General features: G+C 37.4%; 1 protein-coding gene across 3 annotated transcripts in view; it reads left to right on the forward strand.

Annotated features, from left to right (window-relative positions):
* The first annotated feature begins 4,794 nt into the window (after nt 1-4,794).
* Magi (membrane associated guanylate kinase, WW and PDZ domain containing protein magi) overlaps nt 4,795-21,671 on the forward strand; it is a 180,583-nt gene continuing 163,706 nt past the window's right edge. For all 3 annotated transcript variants that reach the window (XM_083117760.1, XM_083117762.1, XM_083117764.1), the window contains exon 1: nt 4,795-5,523. In XM_083117760.1, the coding sequence (XP_082973886.1) occupies nt 5,157-5,523 (367 nt within the window). In that variant the 5' untranslated portion in view covers nt 4,795-5,156. The remainder of the gene's footprint in view (nt 5,524-21,671) is intronic.

Genomic DNA, 21,671 nt, shown 5'->3' on the forward strand with positions numbered 1-21,671 from the left:
CTAACAACTACACCACCGCGGCTCTACTTTGACGTAACGAACATAAAATTGCCTGAAGTCATAGGAGTAATAAGCGACTTGCGACAGCAACAAGTGTAGCTTGGAAATGAACCCTCAGTAATAAATGCATCCTTCCGATCGGAAGCGACTCGACCGACAAGCGGTACGGGTTGCTTTGTCGCTTGCGTGTCGTTCGAACTGGCCCGTTTTCTAATAGCGTGTATAGTGTCGCGTCTGTCTGTTGGTAGTGAATTCACAGTGAAAGCTTGCTTATAGACTAAAGGAGATTTCACATCCAAGCGACCCGCGACCCGTAACACGTGTCGCTTCAGGATTTTACCAATTGAACGCAGGTTTGCGAGGCCTGCCATGCCCCAACGCTGTGAAACGCTGCTGTTGATTCGCTCGTTCCAAAGCGACATTTGTCGTCTGTCGCATGTCGCTCCGGTCTGAAAGCTCCCTAAAGGAGCTTGTCGTTTTGGTGCGAAAACTCTGTGTCGCTTGTTGCCTGTTGCTTCAACCTGAAAGCTATCTTGGGATAATTTCACACCGAAGCGACAAGCGACAGGTATACCTAATTCACACACAAACGACAAGCGACACAATCCCCTTCAGTCTGAATGAAAACATTCACCCCGCATCCGTGAACAACGGACTGAGGCGTCAAGAGACACGTGCAGCTTCTCGTGTGTCGTCTGTTCGAAAGGTTGCATTGACTACTGAAAGTTCGCTTCCAAGCGAGTCGCTTGTCACCTGTAACTTTGGTGTGAAATCTTCCTCACAGGAAACTTTTCGAACCGATGCGATACAACAAGTTGCACGCTTGTCGCTTGCATGTTGTTCTGCTTAGGCAGTTTTCTGGATACCGTGTATCGTCGCGAGGGTTGTTATCCGCGCATGCACGGTGAATGCTTTCTTATAAACTGAAGTGTCCCTGTTGTTCGTTGCTGCAGTATGATACTTCCTTGTCGCTTGTCACACTCACCAAGCCACAGGAGAGAAGCGACAAGCAACATGTCTCAACCGAAGCACCACGTGTCTCTTGTCGCTTGCGTATCGCTCAAATTGGGTCGTTTTCTTAATATCGAGCGTAGAATCGCCTCGATCTGTTTATATTGCCCGTGCGGTGAATACTTTTATCATAGACGGAACGGAAGGAGATCCTGTCGCTTGTCACTTCAATGTAAACCCCCTATGGCTTGTTGCCTGTCGTGTGTTCCTTCTGTCTGAAAGCTCCTTACGTGTACGATGGATAAAGAGTGGATGGAAGCCAGAAAAGCAAGGCAGATTCTATACACTATCTAGCTATTGATAATCAACAAACATTATTTGAAATCCTCATGTTCTTATGATTAAGGAATCATATTTATTTTCACTATACAGTGAAAAGCAAAGTGATTTAAGGTTTAACCCATTTTCGAGAATAATATTTTGTCATGTCTCTCAGTTTTAACTTTTGTTGGCATAATATCCTGCATTAATTTTCGAGACGAGACGAAACAAAACGAGACGGGACGAGCCAGAACCCTTCGAGACGAGACACGAGACGGGACAAACAAATATTTCCGAGACGAGACAGACTCGTGGGCAACACTAACTATGTGCCTCCACCAGGTATCGAACCCGGGACCCCTAGATTACAAGGCGAGGACGCTACCACTGAGCCATCGGGGAAGCCCCTAGGGTATGCTACTACACTGATATATAAGTCGATAATGAAAAATTTGAAAGGAAGATAAATTGGGTAAAAGTTAACTTCTTGTACATCTGGGGGGAAGGTATTGTATGTCCGTCCACATCTTTGCCATCATCGATATTTTTTCGCTAAAGGGCCCCATATGTTACTTGCGGGGGGCCTCAGATAACTGTGCTACGCCACTGTATTGTAGTGAGAACGCTGTTATTGTATACAACATCCAAGCATTGAAAGAAAAGCCGCATATATTTTCCTGTACTGTCGGCAGTCTCTACGAAGATCAGGGCCCGTTATATTTTTTTTCATCAGTATTCTTGTTAAGAATTGTTTCTTCTTTTGTTTTTAGTGGCCTGTTTGTGTTTTTCTATATTTGTCAGTGAGTTCTTTTTTGTCATTGTTGTTAAACGGTTTTATTGCCCGCCTACTTGTTGTTCCTCTTTTCTCCAAGTCGCAATGGAACAAAAATTTCAGGTGCTTTCAAGATATCATCAGGTCGGGCTCGGGAAATTATTTAACGCGATTTGCATCGTGATGGGTAGTTTACCTGTTAGTACATTCTACATGTTCCACGTAACATGTTTAGTAAAGTACCATTTCAGACTTTGTCGAGGAACCCAAAGTTCGAGAAGAAATGTTACAGTTAGTTGATGGGGATAGTGCGGTAGAAGGATATTTTAACAAAGATGAAGTTGCCTGCACTTCGAGTTTTGTCCTGACATCGCAGCATAGGGCAGACGGAAGATAGCCAGTGGCGCAACCACAGGGGGGCGTTCTGTGGAGGCCCAGGGGGCAAACAAAAAAGTGAGGCTCGCAGAATCTAAGAGTAGCAGGACAAAATGATACTCAAGGTGGAATTAGTGTTACTGTATCTCTTAATTTTTTCTTCCAGACGGCCAAGGGCACCTCCAAAAGGGGGGGGGGGAGCTCAACAGAAAGAATTGTCAGCCTCGATTTCAAATTTTATGCAAATAAAAATACATTTCGTTAATTTATTTCTTGTAAATTCGTAAAAGTTCATAGCCGTAGCTAGAGGGCAGCGAAGAATCTAAATTAAAACGTTATAAAAGAGAGAATACCAGAGAGAGAAGTAAGACCAACAAAGTACCTCAGATTGTTACTGCTAAGCAGTTTGGTCTTAAATGCATGAACAATTGTTTGGATGAAAAGGAGCGCGCACATTTTGAGAGATTTATATCATTTTTGCTGTTGTTTTTTTATGAGGCGGATGAATTGATTATGTAATGCATTTAAATAATATGTTATATATGTGTATTAAAGAAACTTTGAAAACGTACAATTTAGTGTTAACATGTTGCATATAGTATATTTTCTTATTCTTTACGTCGCTACATGTTGCATATGTGTATGTCGAGTTAAACATACTATGCCATATGTACAAAAATAATTATATTCGTCATGCATTTTCGGTCTTCCAAAAATACAGTTTGTGTGATTGTTTTCAAATATTAGCTAATGTGAAATTGAACGTGTTGAAGAAAATATTTCAAATCGTTTCTCCAACACAAATGCTTTAGCACCGACTTCTCCCCTTATTTTGCGAAGATAATAACGTATTTGATACTACTACTACTACTATATTATTATTATTTTATTAGTAGTAGTATTATTGGCACGTTTATCCTGGCACTTGCCCCCCAGACAAAAAAATCGTGGTTGCTCCTCTGCTAAAACATGCATACTTTCTTTATTTTGAACAACGCACCCCCTAGATTGTATTCCGCACCCCCAGATGATCAGTCCTGGCGCCGCCACTAACTACAGTTTAACCGTTTTGACCATGTCATATGGTGGTGGCAGGAGAAGTGGAGGTACGGCTCCACACATTTTTGATCTCAGCTAATCGAGGTGTTGCGATTAGGACCCTACCTATCCGGAACACATTGATCGATGAGAGGATAAGTGACCCCCTCATGTAGGGACATTAACGGGAAAACCCCATTATTTTTAATATTTTACGTCGATTCTCTATCTTTTGGGTTATTCACGGCGATAAGAACGAACAGATGAAAGGTGCTATGGTCAATAGAAACACAATGATACAGTCATGTCTTAACAATGTTCGACCCCGGGACCATAGGCGTAACTTGGGACTTGACTTGGGGGGGGGGGCTAGGTACGAACTTGAGGCTTAATTTTTGCGAGGGCAGAGTCGAAAAGTTTTTCATCCCATAACAATAGTGTTGCGAAATCTCAAATATTATTATTTATTACTTAGCTCCTCAGGTCTCCGAATGTTAAAATTGTAACTTTTAACAAACCTGCAAATTTTTTTGGGGGGAGTGCCCCATTGCACCCGCCAAGATACGCCTATGCCCGGGACCACTGTTTTCGTATCGCCTTGTAATCAAGGTGTCCCGGTTTCGCTACCCGGTGGAGGCACATAGTGGTTCGGATCCCACTTTAAACTGTAGGTCCAGTACTATTAGTCTTACTGTGCATAAAGTGATCTTCAAAGACACCAAATCAACCGAACTCGTATCGCGCTTCGCTGACTATTTCGCAACGGAGACTGGTGGGAAAATCATAGTTCGGAAATCGAACCAAGAGTCAATCATATATCTTACCAGTTGCGCGCAAATGACGTATAATTATAAAACTGGTTACAATTTCCTTTTGTAATTATGTCGAAAGAGGATGGGTACTGGAGTAGTTGTGAATTTATATTGTCTCGTGAGTCATATGGTTTTCCATCGAAGTAGTAAACATCTATTCAGTGTTCGCGGATTACAATTATATTTTGTGTTTGTCCACAGCAACATCGGATTTATTATTTTTAGTAAAGGTCCTTGTTTCTTGCATCCCGAATACATAACAAAAGTGATGTACACTGTTAATGTATATGTTCCTACATAAAAATGCGCTCTAGCAAATGCACATCCGCTGCCCGCTTTTAAAAACCTACTAGATCTTCTACGGATAACCGGGAAGAGTTCGGTGGCATTTATTTCATCTTGTTTTTCGGCTACCTTGCTATGCTGTAATGGGCTTGGAGAAACAGATCTGCATAGAAGTACAGAGAGGGTGTCGACCTTATCCTTTCTGAATTTCGTAGTATGCGCATGCGCAAGAAACAGTGGAATTAGGCCGCATTTCAAAAGGAAGTGTTTGACAGGTGTTTAAAGTGGTATTTGAAAAAAAATGTTGTACAGTGACAGGGATGGAGAGTAGATATGCGAAATTGCATCTGTGTCGATGATTTCCGGTGATGCTAAGAGCCTCACAGCCTGCAAAGAATGGAGGAGCGACGTCGAAAAATAGAAGCCACCTGACACCTGGCTAGAGTCTACGATAACGGACATAAAACATAATCAACATGGCTTCTAGGTGATGACACTTAACACTGGACTGGTCCCTCAATGTTGGCGAAATGTAGTGTCTGTGTTTGTGTGTGTTCTTTCCGTACCGAACAGGACAATTTTGTGTGGAAAATTATGTCATAATGCTGAAACCTGGCCAAAAGAGGCCTAGTACTCCAAGTAAATCCAGAGCAGATAGTACTCCTTCCCCAGACGCTGAAGCAGAGGCACATTGGAGACAGGGTGTTCGTGAAACGGTGTTAACAACAAGTTCTGATGGTACTTTAAACTTCGGTATTAAAGGTGGATCAGATAACGGCGAATTTGCATGTGTTTGTGACATTTCACAGGATAATGTAAACTACGTTAGTGGTAAACTAGAAGAAGAAGACATTATATTGGAAATACAGGGACAGAAGGTTGCAGGTTACACGCAACGGGATGTTGTAGCCTGGTTGAATCACTGTTGCCGAAATGGAAATCCAGTAGTGCTCAAGACTGTTTCAGCAGGTAGGTCATATGTAAATAATGGGACTCGAGTATGAATGTTTGCATGACAGCCTACTTTTGGTAATAAGGTTTTATGTAGCGAGTGACATGGTGGTAAACATTTTGCGACATTCACATGTTACTGTAGTGACACCAAGTGTACCCTGTCATTCGGTCATATATCGTCAGGATCGAACCTTTATTGCACGTATTTTACGTTGCAAACACACTGTAATGTGTTAGTTTATCAGCGATTGTTACGGTACCCACAGTACTTACGTACCTGCTAACAAATGCATATGTGTACTGTTGTGGTATTATACTAAATGTACACATATATTTTTAGCGATATGCATTCGGTACGATTACATTCATTAGGAGGCAGGGAATATTGATTTGTGATTCCATTACTCCATTTAGTTTTAACCGTCTCTCTTCCGACTTTTTGCTTTCAGGAAAAATGAGATTTCAATGATATCTAATGTAATTATCCTGAACACCAAAGTTTATTAAAAAACAAAAACAAACAAACAAAGTTTCCGAATAATAGCAGATCATATTTGTTTATTGAGTCCAATATTGAGGTGTACACCGTGGAGGAAAAATGATATGTTTGACAGTACCGTCACTCGTGCAGCTTCTTAGGCCCAAGTTTCGTTTGTGTACTTACTGGATATTTTGTGTAGAACTATTTTTGCAAGTCGTTAGGTGCTCTTATCATTATAATTAGTCATACAGTCATGGACATTTCTGGGTTGTAACAATTTTTCTGAAAGTCAATGACTTTGTTACAACACAGAACTGCCTGTGGCTGTAGGAATCTTACGATGAAGTTTGTATACCTACTAGTTTCATTGCCTTAGTATTTTTGCACTTTCTTTTATCTCTTGTCCAAGTATTCAACGTTTTCCAATGCGGAAAAAATATATATACACCAGATGGTACCGACTTTTGAGTGTGGTCACTTGTTCAATGCACTTTTCATGATACAGTTTCAGCAATCTTCAAACTTACTTCCACATTAATTTACTGTATTCTAAAACCTTTAATCATGATACTCTACAACTGGTTAAAATTTTACATGTGGAACTCGAACCACTTTTGCACTGTTTTTGTATGTTACTATGAATCTCGGTAGTTGAACTTCCGTATGTGTGAAAATCAACCAACTTCACCCATCTGGAATACTAACTGTTACATGTGAGTCATGCATATACAGTATCACCTGGTGAAAATAATCATGGCCATTAGATATTGGCCTTCCTTATTGATTTAATAGCATTCATTCAATTTTTACAAAAGATTTATAAGGTCATGATGGGCATCATGTTTCTAATTATTTTCAACATAACATATCCTTGACATCATTGCAGGCAACAACATTAAAAAAGGTGGAAAATTAAACAACAAATAAAAATATATTGTTAGCATCTTCAGTACCAACAAAATAATTTTTATTTGTGTTTTTCCTTCATGTGTATTTTTATGCTTCCATCAATGGTAATGTTCTTGCTTCGTAATCAAGGGGTCTCAGGTCAGTTCTGATTAGCCTATCTGAGCATAAAGTGGACATAAAAACATTAGTTATGTGCTAAAAATAATATAATAACTTGTGGTATCCCAATATGTTTTGCACCATTATGAGCATTGATCCAAATGTAGCATAATTAACAATATTGTACAGCAGTACAACATAGGTGTATGTCCTGCACCATGATCGCTATGTGCTGTTTTGAATGATCTGACAAAAAAAAAATTGCACTAGGAAACCTTCGCTGTTGGTATGTATAACATTTCATTCACATGAAAAAAACAACTGTAAAAGTGCGTTATATCGGAGACACATTAAAATCGGATACTTTGTGTTTCGCATTGTTCGTACTTACCAATTGTGTATTGCGGAACATAGTTCAAGGTGCCATTGTGCTTTTTACATGAAAACAAACACAATTTTTCACATACAAAGTTTATTTTTTTATTCCTTTCTTTGCGTCTGTAACACACAATATGGCAGGCACATTTTGACTCACGTTGTGGTTATGCCGTGTTTCCAACCATCTTCACCGAAAAATACCTACTGTCGTGTTCGTCGCGTGTGAAAATTTTACATTATGCATGGGTAGCTGACTGATAGTCCAACGAACCATTTCCAATAAGGTTAGGTTTGGTTAAGTTAGGCAAGCATAGTGAAAAAAAAGGGGGTTGGAAATACTGACAGGGGTTTACGTCATCAAGCGTACTCAGCATGCAGTTCATGTAGCGTAAGCAATGGCAATTGTGCATCAGTGAGATATTTCTCTTGAAAAATACATGATTTCCCGGTCAACCTTGACGATCATTGGAAAGCTTTGAGAAACTCATTTTCCGTAAGTAGTTTATTCTGTAAAATTGAAGAAATGTGTTTCCGATATAACAAACTGTTACTAAAATAAGTAAATATAGTTGCCCCTAGTAAAATGATAATTGTAATTAAAATATGTATGATCTCTCACACATACACTATGTTGCCATTCGTCACCGGACACCCCTCAAAAAGTGCTCGGGATCGTCTGTACATGTCATACAACCTATAAAAGGCGTTGCCGGTTGAGAATATGCTCATACCAGCTATAGCAGTCAATATGGACAGACGACGCGAACTGAGTGAGGCAGAATGAGGGATGATCATTGGAGCCCACAGGTTTGGGCATTTGACCCGTGAGATTTCCAACAAATTTCAGATACCCCGGTCGACAGTGAGTGATGTTATTGTGAAGTGGAAGCGAGAGGGGGTCATGACATGCCGACCCAGACCCAGTAAACCAAAAATATTAACAGATCGTGACCATCGATGCTTGAAACGTGTGGTGAAGTCAAACCGGAAGGCAACAAGTCGACAAGCGACAGTAAATATCGTAAAAGCGTGGGAATGAGTGTAGAAGTAAATCGGAACCTTAGTAGAATGTATTTAGGGACTTTATTTTAATGCTATGGGAACCAAACCTAACCTGCCTAACCTATCCACAAAAGCATATATTGAACAAAACCTTAAGTAATCGCTAAAACTCTGCAGTGTGTGTTAACAGACATACATCAAAATCGAACCATTTCGTAGCATGATGAAATCGCAATAAAACAAAAGGAACTTGGGCCAAGGAGTTTAGATCGGCTTCCAGTAGTGCTGCAAGTGATCGTACTGTCCGCCGGGAGATTGTCGCACTTGGTTTTCATAGTCGAGCAGCAGTTCACAAGCCACATATCACAGCCCGCAATGTGACCCGTCGGTTACAGTGGTGCAAGGAACGCCGCCATTGGACTCTCGAACAATGGAAATTCGGCGGATGTGGCATCATGGTGTGGTCCTGCTTTTGGTAGTATGGTCTTGGTCCTTTTGTTTTAGTTTGGGGAAACATGAATGCTGATGCATACCAAAAAGTTCTGGACAATTCTGCGCTACCGACATTGTGGGAACAATTTGGTATTGGCCAATACATGTTTCAGCACGACAATGCTCCATGTCATATGGCAGGCATTATCAACACATGGTTCGAGGACATGGGTGTGCAAAAACTTGATTGGCCAGCCCAAAGTCCAGACATCAACCCCATTCAACACCTTTTGGACGAGTTGGAGCACCGCTTGAGATCCAGGCCATGCTGCCCAAAAAACCACTGAGCTCCGCTTTGCAGGAGGAATGAGGCAAGATTCCCATCAACACGTATCGTAAATTGGTGGAAAGTCTTCCTCGAAAGGTGGCCCTACACGATACTGATGTGGTGCTGCGACCGGATTAACGTACTGGTGTCCGGTGACGAATGGCAACATAGTGTACATGCACATGCTGGACTACCTTATCCATGTATAGTAGATTAGGCTATTTATGTTCGGTTGCATTAGTATTTTTTGCCCTTCATTCTATTTAATGTGCAAGTGAACACTGTAAGGGTTGATGGTGGGTTTATATCAACATGAACAAGTCAGTGACAGGGGTGAAAACAGCATGTAAATTGCATTATAAAAGGTTCATTTTCGCGTGTCAATTGATTGAACCACTGTGTCAGAAAGAGTTGCTGGATTGTAAACACACATTCATAAAAATGGTTTCAAACATTACAAGTTATGTGCACAAAAGTTATTTTTCTAGAAATTATATTTATTAATGATCTGTAACCAGTGGCGGCGATGAGGGGGGGGCAGTTGCCCCCGCACTATGCTGAATCTTATCTACAAAGGGAAATACACTGTCTTTGCCCCTCCCCCATACCGGTTTTGGAACCCAATCACCGCCACTGTCTGTAACTCATTTTGAACTTTACCAAAGCTTTGCTCATCCTGTTGTACAACTTGTAGAAATCATACATCAAAGAAAAGTCAGTACCACATAAGTGTGTTTACATGTTGTATATGAGCCACTGTAAGTGTTCATGATGTTGTGAGAGTATTAAACGAAGAAACTTCAGTTGTATTATTGTAAAAATACTACATGGTACTATACTTGGATGTACCAAAAAAAACAACTTCCATTTATAGTTGTGGCACCTGCTTACTTTTCACAGTAACTTGTATGAAAACACAACTTCACAAACATTTCTGTATTAAATAGCTGTTTTTGAGCCATGAAAAAAAGAGAATGAAATTGATATTATTGGTTTACATATTTACTTTCATACATTGTTTGAAAAAGCAGGATTATAATTTTTAAATGTATTTTTCTTACACTATTAATGTTGAACAGAGCCTGATATTTCTAAATAACTGTTTTTACGTTATTGCCATCTTGAAAAATGATCTTCTTCTGCATCAAACTGATTTATCACATGCCCAGATATACATACATATGTATCAGATACATACTGCTACATGATTCACAGTGAATGTTTCACCAATTGATTAAGGCTGCATATGATAAGGGCCATTACTGGATCACCATTGGTACTGCTGTTCAAGGGATTATCCAGAATTTTCGATGTTGGTGAACATGGGATCATTCTTGAGGGTGGCATAAAAGTAAATTTACTGCCAAAATGACCATAAATAGGAACTTTGTGAAAAATGTTAAAAGGGGGTAATGGTGCAGTAATTTTGGAATTGGTGGATACATCACATACTCTGCTGTGAGAACAGTTTGCTTTTGTATGCCTGCAAAGATGCAGTATCACAAAGTAGTAAATGCTTTGGTGTATGTTGATCCAGTTAGGTTTGATTCCCTCGTTGTGAACATGTGTAAAATGTAGTTTTATGAAGAGAGTTTTCATAGGCTAGTTTTCTCTTCCTTATGTACAGAGCTCACACCAAATCAGAACAAAAAGTTCAAATATTGGGAAAATATTCAGTTAATTTCTTTTGGACAGGGCTGCGGGCAGGGGAGGGGGGGGGGAATGGAAGTAAACATGCCATTATATTATGCATTTGAATCATTTTAGCGGAAATAATATGTGGTGGTCTGAAGGGTAATCTGGGTGTAAGGTGAACTTATCAACAAGAATAGTATAGAAAACTATATGGTAGTGATGTACCATAAAATACCAAAAATGTCGTAACTGAACAAACTAAATCGCATACTGAAATGTTTTGTCAGCTATTGGATGGTTTCTTCATTTGATATAATGAACACACTGACATAAGTCAACTACCTAAATATGCTAATGTGTTTGCAAAAAGTTAAATGTTTTGAATCAATAGAAAAAATATGGGTGCTGTGTGTAGCCATCTAAGGTAAGGAAGGCTTAACTACAATGGTTGCATCTTCACAAGACATGTGCACATTAGGTTTTCATCTACTTAAAAATATTTTTCAAAAGTTCATATCACACATAATTAATTTGACAGTTGCTTGCCAGCCATAATTTAGAAATTTTAAAACTCTTTGCAGTGCCATAATTTTTTTAAATTTTATTGTATTTTTGTGGGATGACTTCCAGGTGTGTTTTTAAGCATACTTATGAATTCGCAGGGTTTTTGGGGGGGGGGGAGAAATGGTTCTGATACTCGTTGTAAGTTTACCAAAGTGATACAAATAAAAACTTATTCCACGAAAAAATGCAAAGTAAATCACATGAACTCTGAAAGAATACTTTACTATAATGACACATATTTACCCTTACTTGATACCCACACCCATGGTATCTATTATTATAAATAGAGAAAATAAACACTGCCAGTATGTAATACCATAGCATTCCACTAGAAGACATAAAGCACAGATTTTTTTTATCCACCTGTATCTTAATTTACACAGGTCGAGAGTAGAATATTGCATATTCGAATACTAAAAGTGCTTTCGAAGCTGTTATGCATCTTAAAATATGTTATGGTTTACTATTATTTGTTTGCTGTTGATTGTGTGTGTGTGTACACAAATACATACACACATTTTATGTTGATCTTAGTCAAGAATGAATATGCCTATTCAACGAGTTAGCAAATGTTACAGAATGCCAAATATGTTCTTTTTAAGCATTGAAAGTCAAATTTTGGTTGTAGAATACATGTCGTTCTATGAAGCCTGCTACAAATTGGTTGGTTAGTAGTGGCTTGAATTTTTATTTTAGGTCCACTTCATGCACAGATAGGTTATTCGGTACTGAACCTACAGGTGAAAGTGGGATCGAAACCACTGTGCAATGTACTGGGTATCGTACCTGGGACCCGTGGATTACGAGTAACAAAGTTACCACTATACCATTGGTGAGGCCGAGTTAGTAGTGACGATGCATCCAATAATTACATCTTATGCACTTTACGTCTTTTCTTGATCTCTAATTTATGGGTAAAAAAGCATTTATTCCTCCTTTTGACATTGATATATGATATCATTTTTTTCCATTTGTTGGACCAGTGTTTATGCAGGTGATGCATAAAAAAATTCAAAATGTCTTGCATTTATTTCAAGTTTCGGTTAGTTGAAGGGTCACACATGTTATTGAATGGAAGTAAACATACATTCTATAGAGTTATGGATGATTTTATCAATATTTGCTCAATACCCAATAGGTGTTTACAACATTCAAACTATAAGTTACTAATCAAGATTTCATTTCTCAATTTTTGAAATAATGCTTTCACAGTGCCACTGAAGGATGTTGGTTAAAAATTAAAATTTAATAATTTTGTGTAATCAGTATTAGAATCTTAAATAAATTGCTCATAAAATGGACTTTCCAGTATAATATAGTTTCAGTTTTCTGGACACAAGGAACTGGAAAATTCTTATTCATGGCAAGGAGTGCTATCTTTTGGACTTTGCCTTTATCATACTTTTAATTTTTTTTAAAAACTGCTAATATGTCGCATATTTTCATGCATTCTAATCTTGATGTAATTATAATGTTTTAAATTCGTTAGCTCTAATGACCTCATCCTTGCTGTGTGTTCTATGTGAGCATTTTTTAAATGTCAAAATTGGACAGTATATAAATCAGAACTAATCTACATATTATTTTTTTCATGGTGTAGAGTCAAATTGATCAATTTCTGGGAAATATTTTTCTGCAACAGAGATTGCCAAACTCTGTAATCCAAGGAGATACTTCCTACATTTAAAAAATTCATACCGTGTAATCCAAGGAGATACTTCCTACATTTAAAAAATTCATACCGAGGGTGCATTGGGTAATGGTTCCAAATGTTCAATGATTTTTGCAAGTTGTACAGGAGTATTAGGAAGTGTTTAAGAATACTGGAAATAATTGTCGAAGTAAGTTTGAAGCTTGGCAAACTAATTAACATAGCTCAAAGCTTCACTGAGTAATACTTATCAAGAGAAATTATGATTTATAAACTAGCTTACATGATCATCTATGCTTTCCACTGAGCAGTTTTTCTCCATTTACGGTAGTCTCAGCCATGGAGTAGTGGCAGATTTTCATGCGAAACTCAGAGATTTTAACGTGTGAGATCAGTTATTATATGTTCAGGTGTTACAAGCATTTAGTGATGACATTTTAATGGTAAACCTGACTTGCTTAACCTAACAATAAAACCATTTAGGGACAAAGTACCCCTTTGCATCTCACGTCATGTAACGTAGTAGCAGCAGCAGTCTGTTAACAAGTGGCTGCTAGCAAACAAGATATGCCAATAGGAGTAAACCTTTGTCATTTGATTTGCTTTATTTTACTTCGCTTTTTGTGCCACTTTTGGCTAATTTGCAAAGATGGGAATGAGGAATGATATGATAAATGGACACTCACAAACATCCATGCCCAGGCCAGGATTCGAACCCGGGACCCGTAGCACAATGTGCTAACCACTCCGCCACAGGGGGCGGCAATGGGAGTAAACAGAAAGGAATAATCATTCTCTAGAAAACTTGCAGCAAGTAATCACTGAGCCTATGAAGTATGTGTTTGCAGACATAAATTATAGATGGGACGATACCGATAAAGTACCGACATAAAATTTGCGTATACTGAAAACTGATACGAACTGATCCGATACAAAATTCCAAATGGTCCTTGAAGAACTTGAGTGGTTCATTGACCTCTTTAAGATAAGTGTTTTGATGTAACTGCAGTGCAAAAGAAGTTGCATATTTAGACATTTATTTTTTAAGAAGTAGGGCATGGAAATTATCCATAAAAATTATATACCGATACACCAATATGCCTATATTGGCTGATACCGATAGAGTACCGATTAATCTTCCTCATTCCTAATAGAAATTACACCTTGTAAAAAGAAAGAATGCATACCATGATTTGTTCAGAAGTATACAATCTGAACTTGAGCTATGGGTTGATTTTTCTATGATAATTCTTTTGGTTCATAAAAACTAAGATAATGAAATTATTATTTTACTAGACAGACAGGTGGTACACTCCTGTTCACTTAAAGTGGCACATTTTATAAGTTTGGACTGTTGAAATATATGCCAATTTATCCGAACAGGAGTGTACAATAGAAAAAAAATATGTGTTGCATTAAATTTCTGTTTGGAAGATCTTTGACTGTAGTTGACTGTAGGAAATGTTAGTAGTTACTGAGATACTAGAAGTTGATAGGGTCAGGTGAACATGTTCAGCATATTAGGGTCTTTTTGGTAACGATTCCGATTGTTTTATAATTTATTTTTCAAATTATACTTTGCAGGAATACTAATTATCGTAGAATTTGGCAATCATTGTCACACGAAATTTGAACCTTCCTTAATGTAATGAGCACTGTATGAATTTCTAAAATAAATTATTTATGTTGAAAAAAAATAAACTTAAAAATTACCTTACACAAGCATGTGCAATTCCCATGGATGATGTATTTTCTATTGACAAGTGAGAGTAAGTATCGTAGACAAGTGGGAATTAATATAGAAGTAAATCGGAACCTTAGTAGAATGCATTTAGGGACTTTATTTTAATGCTAAGAGAACCAAACCTGACCTGCCTAACCTAACTACAAAAGCATACATTGAACAAAATCTAAAGTAATAGCTAGAACTACGCAGTATGTGTTAACAGAAGTAAATCAAAATCGAACCATGTTCAAATTGCATTCGTAGCATGATGAGTTCCCAATAAAACAAAAAGAACGTGGGCCGTCCTTTTTTTTTCAGCTTTGTTGATTAGTATCTTAAAAATTGGTATTTTACTTGAATGTTTGTGGTTGCCAGTGAGACTGGCATTGATTCTAGCATGTTGGAAGTTTTTTTTGTTACGGTTTCTCAAAATATTGATAGAGCTGTCTACCACTTATTGTGGGTGTGCAATTGCATGAAGATGTGACATTCCCTCAAGATTGCTGCTAGCAACTAGCATGTTGCCAACCATTCACAACCTACTGGTAGTTTTTCATTGGTTGTGCAATATGCTGTATGCAATATTCTTGGTATATAACATTTAAAATTACCATGTTTTCCTCACCACAGCTATGTTGGGCAATGAGAATCCCTCATGTTTTATCAGATGTTCAAAAGCTGATCATGCACATGTATGTGTGTATTAAAAAAAAGAAAGTTTCATAAAATATCTGGTACAATGTGCGTTACAAATAGGACTTCCACAAGTAGGCGCCATTTGGCAACTAAGCATGACATTTAATTTGGTCACCAAAGGGTAATTCCATGTCAAATTAACCAAGAAAAAATAAATTTTGGAATTTGATGTTATGGATTTGACTAATTTTTGGTATACACGTTTCTTATCTGAAATATAGAATGTTTTTTATTATATATTTTTCATGTTGCCAATTTTTGAGTTATTGAATTTTGAAAATTGACAAAATTGCCTAATAAACACTCACCGCTGAAACTTTAAATGCAATTTTCAAGAGACCTGTTTCAACTACAGGGCTGGGAATGGTCTCATTTTAAAGTTTTGAAGAGGACTTTAATTTAATATACAACATGCTTGGTTTTTTGTTAAAAACAGATTTTGAAAGTTGTTTCAAAATTTTATTTACAAAATTTTCAAAAATTTTCCACATATTAGTACACATTTACTGAAGGTTCAGTCAAAATTTCAAGGTATTATCTCTTTGGTATTATATGAAAAGTGAATTCCTATCAAGACCATGCGATGATTTAAGTTAACATATTTTACATACCTAACCACATTATAAATACACAAGCATACATACCAACTTCATCACTCCAGCTATCATTAGTTTGACATTTTGATGAGTGGTACAAACACATGCATTGTGGATACCACTGGCTCCTGCTATTATGCAACTCTTTGGTCTTAATTCTACAAATTTTGAAAACCCAGTCTTAAGTAGCGGGTATTTAGATTTAAAAAGTCTGTATATTTCTCTCAGATTTCCAAGGATCAATCTTTTTTTAATGTGGATACGTTTAACATATGTCTCCCTCACGGAAACATAGTCTTTCTTGCCAGGCATTTGCCTGCTACTTCATCACTGCAGTAAAAATTATTTAACTAATGAGGCTGTTTCTTCTGGTAAAGTTTTTCCAGGTCTGGGGTCAGGTGAGGACAAAATTCCATTCTCTTCGATGAGTTTTTTTTTCTTTCCTTGCTAAGTAATTGCTAATACCAAGCTCCTTTTCATTTTTTGCACATGGCCAACTTTTGGGTAAAATAGACAAAATCATGAACCTTTCACTTTTATTTGCATTTTCAAATATCTCTTTAAGTTGCTCAAAAATTTTTGATTCTGAATTGCTACAGTGGCATTCTTCTTTATCACCTTCTTCATTAAAAGGGATTGGGTATAAGTATTTCTTATTTTGTTTATCTTTTCTCTGCAATACCTTTTCAAACTCTTCAGTTTCTTGTTACTCACTGGAGACTCACCAAAAGAGATCAAAGAGGCATTCGAGTAGCTGAACCCTGTATCAACATCCATATATTCTAAATCTTACTTACTGGAACTAGGACCAGCATTATCATCTGGCTCTGAAGGATTTTTTTTTTCTGGAACGATAGAATGCTTTTTCTTCCCCATCTGCAGTCTACAGGAAGTGCAAATTTTCATGTTTTATTCAATTCCGTAACATATTGTGATGTGCATATTACTCACAGCTAATTAAGAGAAATGCTAAAAAGATCATGGATCAATTCCTTATGTGTGTGAGTACAAAATGTCGATCAAAACAACGTTTCAGAGGTCATGACTGCCTCCTTCAGGTTAATACGTATTTCTAGAAATCTGACATGGTGTCACGTTAAAAAAGTGTTAATTGAGGATACAGGTAAAAGGTTATGGTAAAAAACACTTATGGAAAAAATGCATTGTAGCTGTAACCTCCACACTAATAAAACTAAAATCTAAAACCGCGCATTTTTGTTTTTTTACCATAACCTTTTGTGGTAACACTTTCGTACAGTGGAGACTGATTTCTTACTTTTTACAGAAGAAAATACTTACACAAATCATTTTCTTTAGCGTTGTTGAAGTTCGGGAATGTAGTTTTGATCTATTTTAATGCGAAATCATGTGTTTATCTGCGAAAAAATATCTCTGACATGTTATTGCTGCTGCCGCCATTTGCTTTCTGCACGTGAGCACAATGTTTCATGTGTTAGATGATGTAACCCCCAGTAAGTGTTTCAAACCTCGCTGTGTTTTCACTATAACATGACGTGTCGAGTATTTTTAATTTTTAAAATTTTTTTTAAACTATGCTTGCCTAATCTAACCTTACGGGAAATGGTTTGTGGGACTAACGTCAATGGTTTGTGGGGCTAACATCAATGGTTTGTGAGGTGTTAGTATAATTTCAAATCTGGGCACGAAAGTAGGTATTTTTCGGTGAACAAGGTTGCAACACTGCATACACACTCCAAATCGACAAAACATTCGCACAACACACGATGTACCAGTACGCTATCCCCATATTGTGTGTTACAGAATCGAAATAACAAACAGTAAGTACTCATAAATATAAGAAATAGACATTATTTTCATTAGAAATTCATTATTACACCTAAAGAAATGTTCGGCAATGCAGAATAGTACGTTAGCAATGTAAAAAAGTGTGAAATAAATGTCTCACCTATACGAAAGTAGTACCCCTTTTACTTGTATCCTCAATTAACACTTTTTTAACGTGACACCATATCAGGTGTCTAGGAATACGTATTAACCTGAAGAAGGAGGCAGTCATGACCTCTGAAATGTTGTTTTGATCTACATTTCGTACTCACACAGGTAAGTAATTGATCTTTCATCTTTTCTCTTAAATACCCCTTCAATTCCATAATTTAAAGAAATCATCCAAGCTGCCACATTCCTCTGATCTTTACTACACCAGTGTCCCTTTTTGTTCAAAGGATTACAACAGTAAATGGACCACTTCTTGCCATCCATATCAAGATTCTTTTTAAAAAAGGAAGACACTAATAAAGCAAGTTTCAAACAATTCACAGCACAGAAGTTAACTGAGATGTACACACTCTGACAGATACACCACAGCTGATCCAGTTGGACAAAAAAGCATGGGAGAGCAGGAATAAACAAGTCACTGCAGGAAAGGGATGACTCATTGTCTCTCACTCATGATACCAAAGAGATACCATCTTGAAATTTTGACTGAACCTTCAGTAGATGCATACCAATATGTGTAAAATTTTTGAAAATTTCATTTTTTTGGAAATTGTTAAATAAAATTTTGAAACAACTTTAAAAAAATAAAAATGTTGTATATCAAATGACTCCAAAATAGTATGTTGATAATGCTGAAGTGCGGAAAATAGGGAATCTATCTGAACGTCAACTATTAGTAAAGTTTCAAACCACGTCAATTGACACACAGCCTGGCGTTCAAATATAGAACTACAAGTGCGCCGCACTCAAAAGCATGTTATTTGGAACAATGGCTGCATATACATTCTGCGTGCTTAAGAAATAAATTAACGAAAACAAGCACTACAGATTTGGCTTTCTTCTAATAAAAGTCAATTCCATGTGGGGGAAATGCAGTTATGAGGCACAAGCGCAGATACTTTCTTGTAGAAGAAGCATGAAGAACTCGAAAGTCGAAACATTAATAATATCTGTCTGCTGATATAAACACTATTTATATGTAGATATTGTACATTTGACTGCATGCTTTGTAGGTCAAGTTCTAAAAATATAAAGGTTCATGTAATAATAATTTTAAAATTTACTGTAATATTTTTCTGAGAAGATTTTTCAACAATAAAGCATGAATTGAAGGCAACACACGTAATAAATTATTTGACAGAAAAAAGAAATCTGACCAGGACTCGAACTCATATTACAAAACACAACATGCTCCGCAAGGTGCTGCCACTAACCACTACACCAAGTTCCCGTTTGGAGATTCACCCATCTGGTGAATCCTTGTCACAAATTCTCCAACACAACCTCACCAAGCAAATTCTAGCAAGTACGCTGCTTAACCTCTTAACTGGGTATGACGTAATACTCCGTTCTGGCTCTACTGATTTATAATGGGCATGACGGGATACTACGTTCTCATGTTCTTACTGCTGATATCTGTTGTGTATGACGAGATACTTCGTAAAATTACTTTCTTCTTTGTTTCACCAGATGGCTCTGACTTCCAGACTGTTGTAACCGTTAGAGTTAGCGGGAAGCAACGAACACAGCCCGACGTTCAGTTCTATCGCGTATGCAATAATGGCTCAGGCAAATCGGAAGCGACTGAGTGTTTTTCCTGCTGAGGAAATCCGAGATATATTGTAGTTGTAAATCTCACATATTGTAAAAAGTACAACAAGGACCAATAAAAGAATAAACAATACCTAAATGGTATGCCATGGAGCACAGAAATATTAACTAAAATATTGGTTTACGAAATTCATCAATTTATCAACAAAAATTCCCAGGGCAGATTGGGCTTTCGACGAGGAAATTACCCAGTTAAGAGGTTAATTTCTATATTTGCATGGACATTGGTAAGCTCTGCCAAACAAAACAAGTCTTCTTCTGTGCCAATTTAACATTTTTATGAATCATATCTTGTTTAATCTGACAGTGAAGGTGTGAGTGTGGAACTTCGATAGCTGCATGAGGCAGCCATGTCGCTTCTCAACTTCCAGTTAGGCTGGTAACGGCAAGAAGAATTAGCAGTAAAGATAATCGCCACCAGAGTTCCAGTTATGAGCTAACTGTACATTGAAAAACCAAAATTTTCACAAACTTCCAGTTACATGCTAACATGAACCTTAACTGGACATTGAATAAGTGGCCCTTAAAGTTTCAGTGGTGAGCAGTTTTTGGGCAATTTTCAACTTTCAATAGCTAAAGCACTGGCAACATGAAAAATAATAATAAAAAGAAATATTTTCTATATTTCAGATGATAAGAAACATGTATACCAAAATTTAGCAAAATCCATGACATCAAAGGTTTATGCACTGGTTGATTTGACATGGAATTACCCCAAAATTTTATTCAATAGAAAAGTTGACAGAGAACAATAGCATTATATATTTAACTTGAAAAACAAGTCACTACATCATGCTCCACAACAGTGTGAGAAACACAAAGTAACTATGTATTCACATTATATTATCCTCCAAATCATATCAATAATTCTGCCATATTTGATGTTTTATCAATAATTTCAGCAATGCATATTTGTTAAGTTATATTTCTTCTATTGTCGACCTATTTTTTTTTTGTTATACATTTTTGCATTTCTAATTATTGTGAGTTTAATGGAAGCCAGTTTTTTTATTATTTAAATGCATGTGTGTATGTGCTCTTCTTTTTTTAAAATTGCTTTTATCCATGAGAGTTAAATTTTAGTAAACTTTATTGGAAGCATAAGCCTTATAAACCTCATAAACCTGTGGCGGTACAGCCCATGAGGACCTGTGTCGACTTACTGACTGCTGCCATCATTCCCACCAGAGGAGTGAGATCATCCAACCAGTTACGGGGTGACGTGTGATCAGCACGAAGAACCCCCAGTCATTGTTGTAGGTTTTCTATGACGGGGTTGCACTATTCATTTGTAGCTCCCCAATTTCCTCACATTGGTGGGTGGCCACCAGTGACATAAACAGGCTGAAATCTCAGGAGAAGGTATTATGCTTCCCCCAGGAGTCTCAAACCTGCATATGTCCTATAGTAGGAGCTCATTGCTTGTGCCTTAAGGTGCATCCCCACTATTCCAGCTGGCAAGGCTGTGCGGAAGAGTAGTTCTGCTTTGCATCAGTTTGGTTCGACGGCTTGTTGGCAGCACATGTGAAATACTTCGTGAAAATCCAAGACAAGCAGGGTTGGAAATATTTGTGTTTTTTTTTAAAAGAAACAAGTAAAACATTTTTTTTTTGTTTTAATCAGAAGCAAAAGAACAAGCTTTAAACAAATGAAGTGTTTAAAACAATGCTGAAAAGACTTTCTAAGAATAATGATTAGTAAGGAATCTGTCCATCCACTCCACTCCATGATCAAAAGTTGAAGAAACGAGACCTAAAAATCATGCTGGGTGCCACTCAAAGCATCTCCCACTTTGAACGTCAGTATGATTCCTTTGAAGAAAACCACTACTAGTCTGGTTGGAACCTGCCTGTCGACACAGGCTGACGACATGTACCCACTTGCTCGGCTGTTGTACATGGCCTTGCAAACTTTAGACTGCACAGCTACAGTATGTGACAGCATTAGTGTTATGGATGTTTGAAATCATTCTTCATGAACATAGCAAGTTTATAAGAAAAAGGGAATAGAAAGCTACATGGGGCATAATTGTCTTTAGGATAGAAAATTCAACTTTCCATCTAAATTGTGTATTGAAT

Source organism: Lepisma saccharinum, chromosome 2 (assembly GCF_977018435.1).
Source record: "Lepisma saccharinum chromosome 2, izLepSacc3.1, whole genome shotgun sequence".
Taxonomy (NCBI): domain Eukaryota; kingdom Metazoa; phylum Arthropoda; class Insecta; order Zygentoma; family Lepismatidae; genus Lepisma; species Lepisma saccharinum.